Source organism: Syngnathus typhle, linkage group LG16 (assembly GCF_033458585.1).
Source record: "Syngnathus typhle isolate RoL2023-S1 ecotype Sweden linkage group LG16, RoL_Styp_1.0, whole genome shotgun sequence".
In the NCBI taxonomy this organism is placed as follows: Eukaryota; Metazoa; Chordata; class Actinopteri; order Syngnathiformes; family Syngnathidae; genus Syngnathus; species Syngnathus typhle.
Window position 1 is genome coordinate 442,609 of NC_083753.1, and position 12,335 is coordinate 454,943.

The 12,335-nt window shown below is 39.7% G+C and overlaps 1 protein-coding gene across 3 annotated transcripts in view; it reads left to right on the forward strand.

The window, feature by feature from the left end:
• Positions 1–12,335, forward strand: part of arid1b (AT-rich interactive domain 1B) — a 142,516-nt gene that overhangs the window by 109,276 nt on the left and 20,905 nt on the right. For all 3 annotated transcript variants that reach the window (XM_061301366.1, XM_061301368.1, XM_061301367.1), the window contains 3 exons: positions 1,366–1,452; positions 4,513–4,641; positions 10,556–10,844. In XM_061301366.1, coding sequence (XP_061157350.1) covers positions 1,366–1,452; positions 4,513–4,641; positions 10,556–10,844 — 505 coding nt within the window. The remainder of the gene's footprint in view (positions 1–1,365; positions 1,453–4,512; positions 4,642–10,555; positions 10,845–12,335) is intronic.

Consider the following 12,335-nt stretch of genomic DNA (forward strand, 5'->3'; position numbering starts at 1 on the left):
GTCGCGGTTTTTTTTCATAGTTTGGGTGGGGGGGCGACTTATACTGAGGAGCGACTTATATATGTTTTTCTTTCACAAATTATTAATTGATCATTAACACATCACTTACAAGTATAGTTGACCACTTCACATGTTATTTTTAGTATAGTTGATCACTTCACATGCTTTAATATCTTTATCTTGAACATATTCAAAACATGAAAAATAGAGAGAGAAAATCAAATAAAGTAAATAACACTTTAAAGCGCCATATCCTCTGGACATGTCCTCTGTCATCAGGATGACATAAAGGACGAGAAATTTGATCGATGGATTTAATGATTTGGAGTGACACAAATGGTTTGATAATATTGTTGTTTATGTGATAGTTATTTAAAATATAGTTTATACATATCGTTGTATGGGCCTGTGGAATAATTTGAACTGCGGCGCGGCACACGGCATTGTTGACAAAGGACGATCGATGGGTTTAATGAATTGGAGTGACACAGATGGTTTTATAAACGTGTTATTTATGTAATAGTTTTTTTCTAAATAACTGAATGTTACGTCAGGCCCGTTCTCAGCTCCTCGTTTGTGTTTTTCACGTTAGCATACCGTATCGTTTAGCCTGTTGTTGCTCGTTCATGTCTGTTCTTGGTGTTGAATTTTGTTGAATAAATTGCCCCCCAAAATGCGACTTATACTCCGGAGCGACTTATATATGTTTTTTTTTTCACATTTTTTGGCATTTTATGGCTGGTGCGACTTATACTCCGGAGTGATTTATAGTCCGAAAATTACGGTATACACGTAAACTCTCTGCTGCACGATCGCTTAACACCCACCGAAATCATTTTGTGAATGGATTCGCAGCCGAAGAGTGCCAACATTTGTTTTTTGTGAATTATGCGTCTCATAAACAGCCAGTTTGAAGGCGGGAAGCTGTTTAAAGGCCTGAATTAAAAAATAAAAGGTTACATTTGCCTCTCTCTCTCCTTGCTGCAAGCCAAATCAATCTACTCCAGTCCTTGTCTGCCATTGTCCTAATCAGACTCTCAACTTCTTATTGGATTTCAATAGAACCTGCACAGCCTGAAGATGCACAAGCACGAATCGATGAGCTTCAAATGGCTCCGGGGTCCCACATGGGACGGTTCCCATGTGTTAATGCTTACGCAAAGTGCTGGCACAGGGTCAAAAGACTCAACATGTCCTTTGGAAGTGCATTTGATTGTGAACACATGGAACTGTACGGATGATGATTGAGTTGAGTGCTCCGTGTGATTGTGAAAGCCCTCGTCTCTTAATAAAAGCGTACAATTCATTTGTATGATACACTGTAAGATTTCTGTATTTTCATATTCTGATTTTGTCTTCCTGAAGGCTCCACCTCTAACCAGCAGAGCTCTGGGAATGGATCAGATGGATCCCGTCCGCCAGTCACCCGCTCACCTATGGCTCAGGAGCGAGGTATGTACACAGTACAGACATCTAATGTTTTTAGTTCTTTAAAAAAAAAATATATATATATAATATAAAATATAAATGTAAATATACATATAAATAAATAAGAATAAATAAAAACTCTTGATGAATATGTATATGTAAATATACATTGAAATAAATAAGAATAAATAAAAATGAATAAAAATAAATAAAGAAAGAAATAATAAATAAATAAATAAATAATTCACTCACCAGTCTCTAAATATTCATATTACCATATTTTGTATGGGTAGGAAGAATAATGCAATACCTTCAGTGTGTTATTTTTATCAAAGTTTAGTTTGTAAAAGTTTAATATAAAGTTATTCTGTAGGTGCTTTTCGGTATTGACGGTCAACTCTCAATTTGTAGACACAGCAGTGTTCATCATTTTACACATTGCCACAAACACAACACCGACCGGGATCTAACGTAAATGGAATGCTCTCCCTGTGTCAGCATCAGTCAGACGGACAGGGGGAGTGGATGAGGGTGCATCTGTGGAAGGTTATTTCTCAGCAAGATGAAAATCCACTTGGAGATTTAATGCTGTTTTCTAATGCCTCTAAACTCTCCCTATTCCGGTCGAAAGAAAATACAATGCTGGTTAGAAAGTGCTGTTTTTTGTGGTTTCCCCGAGCAAGAATTACGCCCCCTCGCACACACAGTCGCACATAGCTCTCACCCAAACACACCCACTTTGCTCAAGTGCTTGCCTCCCTTAAGAGCCTCTCCCGTCTCTTCATTTCGATAAATATGCTGAATGTCTCTTCCCACTTTTTTCCCATGCATCCTTTGCCGGGCTGCCTTCTTTGTTCACTCTGCCAGGAAGAGCGAGAGCTTTGTGTGTACTTATGTGAGTGTGTGCGTCTTTGTGTGCATACTCGGGGAGTGAACCAAGCAGAAAGACAGAAATCCTTGAATGTGTTATTTGCTTTTAGTGCTTTCTACACATTGTTCTTCTCCTCCAACCATTTTCCAGGCAATTTAAAGTGCGGTATTACATGCTATTTTTTTCCCCTCCTCCACATCCTCCTCGCCCAACATCCTCTCATCCTAATGGAAGCAAAACATTACAATAATGTCCTCGCTCCTTAAACCTAACACTCGCAGCCTAAGCACTTTCAGGCCCCAATCACTGCTCTTTCCCTCCCACACACACTTTTTCTCCAACTGTCTTGGTCTCTGTCTTCCTCCCCCATACACACACACTCTGTATTTATTGCTGCCATTGTCTATTATCTGCCCCCATACAGTCAGACGCACAATTATTTGCACACAAACAAGCACACGCAAACACATACTGACTAATGCATTAGGTACACACTCTGAGCAGTCTAATGCAAACCAATACATTATGCCAATAAAAAAAGAAAATAATGCAAAGTTTCAGCTGACAACCGTTGCATTTTATGATCGTGTAATATTTTACTCCTCTCTTGGTAATCTGTCAAAAAAAAAGAAGAACACATTTTTGGTGTTACTCTAAAAAACTAAGTTCATTTATTCAAAATAAAATATATAAAGTGTGCAATTGAACCACAGAAATAAACATATTGATTTAATATTTTTTTTTTACAAATGTCTCTTGTCTTGGATTACACAAACTTGCAAATCCCCAAACTCGCAAAAGAGTCTGCTCCTGGTTGCTCATGTAGCAAAGTGGATGCTTATCAAAGTTTATGTTCAAGCGCACAAATCCATTTGCACCTCGTCCGACACACTGAGTCATCTAACACACAGATGCACACACTTTTTTTTTTCCCTCTTTCAAGGGCCATTTAGCGACCTTTCCCCATTTGTGTTGGATCGCGAGACCTTTCTGTGGGTTTTAAAAAAAGAACATGCTGGCTTGAGAGTGTGGATCCCAGACGAGGATTGCTCCAAATGTCAATTTGAATGGTTGAGGCAAGTTTTAGCCTGAGAGGCTTTGAGGTACCCATTGACGGAGCGGCTTAGAATAATGAAGTAGCCGTGGTCAAATCGGCAGCTTATTCCGTACACGCAGAGCTCTTTGCCCACTTACACAACAATGTTTAAAGCCACCGTCTGCAGTTGGAGCTCACACAGTGTTTACTATATTTTTTTTACAAGACATTGTGACTTAAATCCAGATTTTTACAAAATCCTAATCCCAATGTCATGTGTGAATAGAAATTCAGGCCAGGTGCCACAAGGAAATGTTTAACCCTTTTGTCAACAAGTGACAAAAGCAATTTGAGATCATGAGTGATAAATTTTAAGAGCTAGAGTTGTGAGTAGATGGGGTTTTTTTGTACGTCTGAGGTTGCAACACGGCTTTCAATCGTAAAGGGCTTTTTTGACTTGTGTATGACAACGTTACACGAGGTTTGATGTGTGGTTTTTGTTCATATTTAGGGTCGCAAAAATGTATTTTTTTTTGGTCAAGAAGAATATAATCAGAATTTCTACAGAAACAGTAGAAACCTCATCAAAAGAGATAATACAAATGTATCCAAGATGGCTGCTATTAACTTTCAAGCGAGGTCACATGAACAAGTAGTTATTATCTGCCCTATGCAATCCGCCCACAAAGGACATATTGCTTTGTTTCACAGCAAAGGGATAAAAGAATATCAGAGAGAGAGAAAGCAAAAAGGAAATTTTTCTTGTACGTGCACTAAAGCAAACAGAACACATCTTATTAGTTCAAAGAAATATATTCTTCTAACAATAACTTACCACACCATCCATCCATCCATTTTCTGAACCACTTTACCCATTATTTTGTAATCTAATTGTAATTGCGAACATCAAACTAGACTAGGATAAGCCAAATAAACATTTAAAATGTAGTTTGTGAGTGATTATGTTATTTAGGATGGGGGACTGTTAAAAGCTCCCTGCCTCAGTTAGTATTTCAATATGATAATTGATCCATATACAAAATGTCTGTATTCTGAGGCTGTTTGGTCTCATACATGTAGTACAGATAAAAAGATAATCAAGAGAATAATTATATTTATATACATATATGGATATATGTTATTTGAAATTAAGTTTTAATTGCGGTGTGAATTCCAGGGTTTGTGTCCAACATGCCAAGGAACCAGGCTGGCTCCCAGTTCCCATTGTATCCCGGGATGGGTCCCTACTCCCAAAGTGGCCCCACGGGCCCTTACGGAGCTCAAGACACCCAGTACGGACAGCAAGGTTAGAACACTAAAAACACCGTAATTGTCTAACATCAACTCCTTGGAGATGTTTTAACTGCATAAAACAACTCCATCCGACTATTGAAAAGGTTTTTGTTTGAAATAATATTAATGAAATCCACTTCTTGTGTTGCCTTGTGTCGTTCAATCTTATTAAAGTCACAGAGGATTTTGGCCTCGATCTAATGACAAAATCATATTTTATTCTTTTATTGGCTTTTTTTGGAATTGGCCCTTAGTTGGCAATCACGCTGGGTCTTGGCATGTCATTCCTTTTGTGTTAATGAGGAACATTAAAGGATTTATTTTGAAAGACACATCCATGCTCTTTTCAGCTCCCACTTGCTCACATACACACACACACACATGCACATTTTATACACGATCGTGGCTTGTCTTGTATGGTAAGTCTGACTCTCTGTGGGTTTGACTCTAAATATTAATGAGACATTTGAACTGCAGACTAACCTCTTGGCCCTCCTCATGCAAAGATGGTGAGGTAGCTCCAGAATGATGATGATTTTATCAAGGTTTAGCTGTGGAATTGTGCTATTATAGCCCATGTCACATGACACATTTTAACATCAGCTTCTCAGAAATCGTGACACTGTCTGATTGCTATGTGATGGTTCTTCATTCTCCTGAGTTTAACGCTTTAAAGTGCACTTCAATACTTATGGTTTAATTGTGTAAAATGTTCCTTCATACCTTATAGTAGAGATAGACAGCACACAAATGGACTGCAGACTGGATGCAACATCAAAGTTAATATTGACAGAAAGTGTTAAGTGGTGAGAGAAAAATCTGCTACACAACACTGACCTGAAAAATTTTAGTTTAACCTTTTACAAATATAGGTCTCTACAGTTGGTAAATGACGATTCTAGCTGTAAAAGTCTTTTCTTTCTTTTTTTTAAACAACATCTACATACACTACCATTCAAAAGTTTGGGGTCACAAAATTGTTTGGGTGACCCCAAACTTTTGAACGGTAGTGTATATATTTATTTAGATATTTATTTATAGATTATATATATAATCTTCTGTGTAAAAAATCTTATAATATATATGTATACTTATATTCATAGATTATATATAATCTTATACAAATATAAGATATAATTTACAATATTTAATTCATAATATTTTATTGTAATAATATTTACACTACCGTTCAAAAGCTTGGGGTCACCCAAACAATTTTGTGACCCCAAACTTTTGAACGGTAGTGTAGGTGTATTCCTGCAACCATCCCTCCAGTCTTCTATGCTCCATTGTGTTTGCTAATTGTGTTAGAAACCTAACGGATGACTAGAAAACCCTCAAAAACCCGTTTGCAATTATGTTGGTTTTCATGGAAAACCAAGATGAACGTACGCTAATATCAGTTTTAATGTTCGACCTTAAGCTTTTAAAGAGCTAAAAAAATATCCAAGTGTTGAGGTCTACATCCATATGCAGGCGATTTCCTTATAGCACCAACTGGTGAATAAAATTGGAATTCCAGGACATAGCCAAGACCCATATGATAGTAATAAATAGAGTGAACATCTGTTGCTAATTTTTCTTTCTTTGTGACAGCTCCATCTGCTTCCCTTCCCTTTCCCTAGTGCACCGACAAATTAATAAGCCATTATCCAATACAGAAAAGCTCTCCAAGTTCCTGAACTCTGCTCTTTGCTTTTCTTGGCTTGCCCGCTAGCCCGTGTCAGGAGAGTCCAATCAGTGGCCAATCAGTGTGTAGTGTGCAGTTGAACATTTACAGCAATGATACATGCCGCACACATCCACAGATTGATATTGAAAATTGTTGGCTGATCTACAAGGTATAGATCCACTTTTTGCAGTTTTTATTGTTACAAGAAATCCCACTACAGCAGACAATTATGACGAGATGTGAATTATTTTGTTGATATCACGCTCCAATCCCAACAGCTGTTTTGCAGTCCTGTGCATGGTCTAGAGCCAGCACAGACTGACTTGGGAGGAAAATGTCATACCATTACAGGAAAAGTCCATCTGGGCTGTGTTCTTTCTTCCACCCATTGCTTCACTTCCTCCACATACCGAGCTACCTCACCCGCATCCCCCCACCCCCAACTTCTCCTCGAGGGATTAAGCACTCCACTACTAATGACCACGCAAGCAGTGCTTTTGAAACCTCAGTGCATTGGCCAACCTGCAGAGTTTCTAAATTCTAGCCACACACGCATCACCTAAGATGGACAAGTCATGACTCAAGCCACATCCTGAGGGAGAGAGTGCAGTATTTGGGAGAAAATTGTCAGTGTGTGGAACTCGTCAGACCATCTTTGGTTTGGACATGCCAGGAAAGGTGCTGAGGTGGCTGTAGCGAGATGTTGGAAAGAAAAAAAATACAACCCACACACATAGACAGATATATATTTTTTTGTATTATTTGACATTTTTGGTTTCTTTATTTGGGGATTCTGGCCTAACCCTGACCGCCATTTTTTGTGGAACCTCATATTGAATCTTTTCTTTTTTAATTTGTAGGGTTTTAAAAAAAAAAAAAAATCTATTTCCAATGCATTTCAATAGGTGTCAAGAATACACACATTTTTGCTATTTGTAGGCTGGCCTTGCAAATATTGGACATTCAATCTACAGCAATCTAATACAGGGAATCTTTCGTTTACAACGGAGTATGCCAACCAAATTTTTTATCGAAATTGGAACATGAATTGGTCTATCTAGTAAAGTCAGAATTACATACCACTTCTTTTCAGTTATCCATCTTTCATTGTCTGTCCAAAACCTTAAACAGGATGTTCTTAACAAGATATGCATACTGTTACGGTGCTGCTGGCCTTGGCATCTACAGCACGTAGCCATGTTATCTGTTCTCTAATCTATATTGCTGGACCTCACAAATCAGGAAAGTGCATCATGAACCATCACACATTGCTCCATCATAGCCTGCGGGGTGTATATGTGGGGGGGGGAGTGTTGTTGGTGGCTGTTGATGAGTGTCTCGGCTGTTAGACATGCTCAGTCCATCCTGCTGAGGGAGCAATGGACAGTAATCTTTTTGGTCACACTTGAGCTCTCCCACGCGACTCCAGAGATTAAGACCAGGACTGAATATAGTGTCCGACCAATGCGTGACTTTGCTGGGAATTTCCATGTAATTGTGAACGAAGAACCATCTTTCTTTTTCTCCCTCCTCTTTATGCTATAAATAATACCATGATTCCCCAAAGGTAGCAAGTTGCAGAGAAGCAGGCAGGAAGTTGACAATGAGAACGAAGAAAGACAGAAAAAGGGACAAATGAAACGAAAATTCTCTTTGTCCTTGTTTTCTCCCAATCCTCAAAAATCTGTTATAGTTTTTATTTGTTGCATGGAGCAAAAGGCAGCAAATCACACACATGTATGGAAGTACAGAAATATGGTTAAATTATATACCGTATTTTCAGGACTATAAATCGCACCTAAAAACCTACGATTTTCTCAAAAGCCGACAGTGCGCCTTATAGTGCGGTGCGCCTTATATATGGACCAAATTCCTAAATTTAAACTGGCCCGAAACATTGTGTCATGAAATCAATCATAAGTGGCCCGCTGAAGACTCTGAATCATGAATCAAAAAGACAATGGATCATTATTTTGTAAATTAATTTGTTGCATTTGAAGTTGAAATAAAAAAGATAGAATGGAGAATGATTTGACGTGGATTAAAAATCTAACATGATGCATTAATGGTGAGCCTTATAGACCGCCTTATACAAGGACAAAGTTTTAAAATGGCCCATTCATTGAAGGTGCGCCTTATAGTCCGGAAAATACGGTAATTGACTGGGTGTCGTCCTTCACCCAAAATCAGCTGCTCCAGATCTCGTGAACCCATTGATCATCGAATCTGAGTGGTACCAAGCCCGAAAAAAAAACTATCATACCTGGCCTACAATTTCATTATTGTACTTTCAGTAAGTGTCGTATCTGTCCTTGAAGACAATCTCTTGACAAAGTCACAATCCTTCAAGATGTGAGTGATTCTTGTCGGGATAGAGTGGGACTTTCAGAAAAGCTTAGCGTGAACGCTGTCTAGAAGCTGCTTTGTCTTTCTTTTGTCTGCTGAGCCAACATCATCCATGACTGGAGCAATTTAGAAGGTGCTACATCAGGGCAGCACTCTGTTTAATGATATTTTCTTTTTTTCCATTACCACAAAGTTCTGCTGTAAGATTTGGCTCCAAATAAAGACTTGTGAACACTTTTCAGACACGATAAGTCACTTTTGAGACTCGTTCGCTAAAATAGGAAAAGAATGGAGATGGTACTCTTAGCAACTCCGTGGGAGTTATTCTGCAAGTTAAGTCTGTCTCAGAGGCCAGGAAATCTAAAATGTCCACCCAGCGTATGGCACCAAGCCATAACCTGGGGCTAAACAGCTGTCCAAAGACAGACGGCTGTGAAAGGTTCTTGACTGCGGCCTTATTCATCTGTGGCAAACTGTCCACCCGGGCTGATAGGAAAGACGCCACGAGGCTCCATTCCCAGAAATCTCCTCATTGTCTGAGCCAGTGGAAGAAAATATGTCTCTCATTATTGCAAATCTCAGACATGGTAATAATGCATTTTTATTCCGGGGACTGCCATGGAAATAAGAAATTACTGTATAACTTTCAGGTTCTTCATCCAGTCAGGAGATTTTTTTTTTAGTCATTGATTGATTAAGAAATATAGAAATGTATACTCGAGATCCGTCATTGTGTGCATTAAGCGGTAACCCCTTCTCTTCAAATTTTTCCTCACAAAGCAGTGACAGGCGTCATCTTACCGGCTCAGCAAAACCCGCTCAGAAATAATTCGCTTCTTTGGCCCCCGTTTCCAATCGTGGATTTGGTTTGAATTTCTGGACAAATTTGACCACAGCTGTTCGCTTTAGGGGGAAGACTTTTATTATGATCCAATACAAATCCTGTCTCTGTGCTTTGGAGGACAGACATTTTACCCCGCCTGTGTTACTCTCACTTTCTCTGCCTGTTAGACTTGCAGGCTTATGTCATGGAGAAAGAGAAGCCTTTTCCATTTTCTGAAACATCTTGTGGAATATTGTCATTTGGAACACCAGTGGAGGAAAAGTCTTCAGGTTTTAAAGGGACTTGATCCCCTTTTCCAGACATATTCTCAGAGGATTAAGCAGGGAGGGCCTACTAAAGTACCCATAATCAAATCAAAAATAAATAGCCTCCATCACAATGAAAGATGCCGCATTTCCATTCTATACTTTTCAAGGGATTTGTCCCAGGGTGAAAGAGCCCAGTAGCTACAGGGCGTCACGTAATGCTCTCTGCGTGCGAGCGAGCTTTTGTGCATGTGTGTGTGTGTACTGCACTTATTGTGTTTTACTGTGACCGAATGTATGTACACATTGTCTTTGACAGGCTGGTGATTTTCTGTCAGCTCTCATTGCAGCAAATGCTGGAGTGAAACTGGGCTTTTAGAGCCAAAATGGAGGGGTTTAAGTGTGCCTTAGGAAAGCCTCTGGCTTGGCAGGCATGCAGCACACCAGGGTAGCAAGAAAGCATTTACTGCAGATTAAAGCTTGTCTCAAGTGTTTCGCAAAGTCAGCCTTAAGCTTGGCAATCGTTCCCTAGGCGAATCGGCAACCTGCTGCTATGAAGAATGTCGCCAGGCCAACAACCGCAAATGATTTCTGGCCCTCCAGTGGAGGTTGTGATGGCCGTGAATCGGAATTAAACTCAGTTCTTTACACTTTTCATTCTTCACCCGTGGAGGGATTACTAGTTTGATGGATGGTTTTGTCACTGATAGAGGTGTAAGGATGTCTAGCCAGTAAGTGATGTGTCCTACTGCTTGTATGTGCTGAGAAAAGAGAGAATGTGAAAAAGTGCATTTTATTCAACTGACCTTGTCTTCACTAGGGAACTACCCTCGGCCTTCCAACTACAGCGGCACAAACAACAGTCTGGGCATGAACTCAAGCAGCCCCATGCATGGCCACGGCCCTGGTCAGACCATCCCCGGAGGACGTAATCATGGACCGGGAAACCAAAACAGAGGGTATCCCACCGTGGCACCCAGCTCCCCCAGCATGCCTCAGCCAGCAGGACCGGGAATGGGCCCTCCGCCTTCGGGCACTTCCAACCGCAAGACACTGGAGGTGGCAGCAGCAGCCCCCATGCCAGGCCCAAACAATGCAACGCATAGCAGGTACTTGCAATTAACTATATCACAATGGTCCTGAAAGTGAGTAAAAGTCATCCCCACAGACATTAGCTGTGATTGGATGATCATGATGCAGTGGTTGCTGCATCCATACATTTTTGTCTTTGAGTTTGTTTCTAGCAGAAAAAAGTCCAATACTTCACCTATACTAAAATAATATAGTATTTCCCCTCTTACTAAAGGGAGGCTATGAAAGAGTTCATTCTCAGGGGTGCAACACTTCCATGAACCATTTGTCAACTATCCCTATTTTCACAAAACTAGTAAAAAAACGTGACATTTTGATAGCACTGTACACCGAGTGTCATTTCTTGCACAGAGAAATGATGGCTTGTGCAAAGCTTTGAATGCCGCACTATCGAGACATAAAAAAAGAAGTAAACCACAGGTTACACAATGAAAACGCAAGAGACAGAAAAGGCGCCGAGCACCTTCACACGAATGCAAAGCACTTTGATGCCATAACAGTATACGAGTTTTGGGATATTATTTTTCCATCGGGGCTGAATATATATTTAGTGTTTGCAATGGTGGGGCTGTTTTGGGATCTTATGTGTGGTTGTAAACTCCTGCTGAACCTAGCCAAGGGAACTTGTGCAAACATGGCCACCTCGAGAGAAGAAGGGCTGAGTTTCCTCCTGTTGGTTTTGTAAAAACACATCAAGAGGGGAGGCAAAGAAGGTAAATTGACATTTGTGAGCATTTATTCGTATTTCAAATTTGAGGTTGGTTTTTGAAATCAGCGCAAATGACAAAAACACTGTATACATATACCGTATTTTCTGGACTATAAGGCGCACCTAAAAACCTAAAATTTTCTCAAAAGCCGACAGTGCGCCTTATACTCCGGTGCTCCTTAAATATGGACCAAATTCCAAAATTTAAACTGACCCAAAGCATTGTGTCATAAAATCAATCATAAGTGGCCCGCTGAAGACTATGAATCATGAATCAAAATGACTATGGATCGTTATTTTGTGATTATAAAGTAATTTGTTGCGTCTGAAGTTGAAGTAAAAAAGATAAAATGGAGAATGATTTGATTTGAATTAAAAATCTGACATGATGCATTAATGGAGCATTTTATAGTCCGGTGCGCCTTATATAAGGACAAAGTTTTAAAATGGGCCATTCATTGAAGGTGCACCTTATAGTCCGGTCTGCTTTATAGTCCGGAAAATACGGTATGTGCTCTATGTTGGCATTTCTTTGGAGCTTCATGAGGTAAATTGGATATTATTTTCACTGCAGCATCATTGGAGTAAAACCACAACTGAAGTAAATGTTTTGAAAAAAGAAACTCTTAAATCTGCTCGCCATAACTGTTGTTCTCATGTGCTGTCAATCATTCCGTGCTTGTGTTTTCCCTCCCCCTCACCATTTTTTTTTTACCAATGCTCCCAACTGTATCCCCTTCTCCGTCTCTGCTCTGTTATCCTACCCTAGACTCTTTTATCCCGTTCTGTCTTTCTTCCT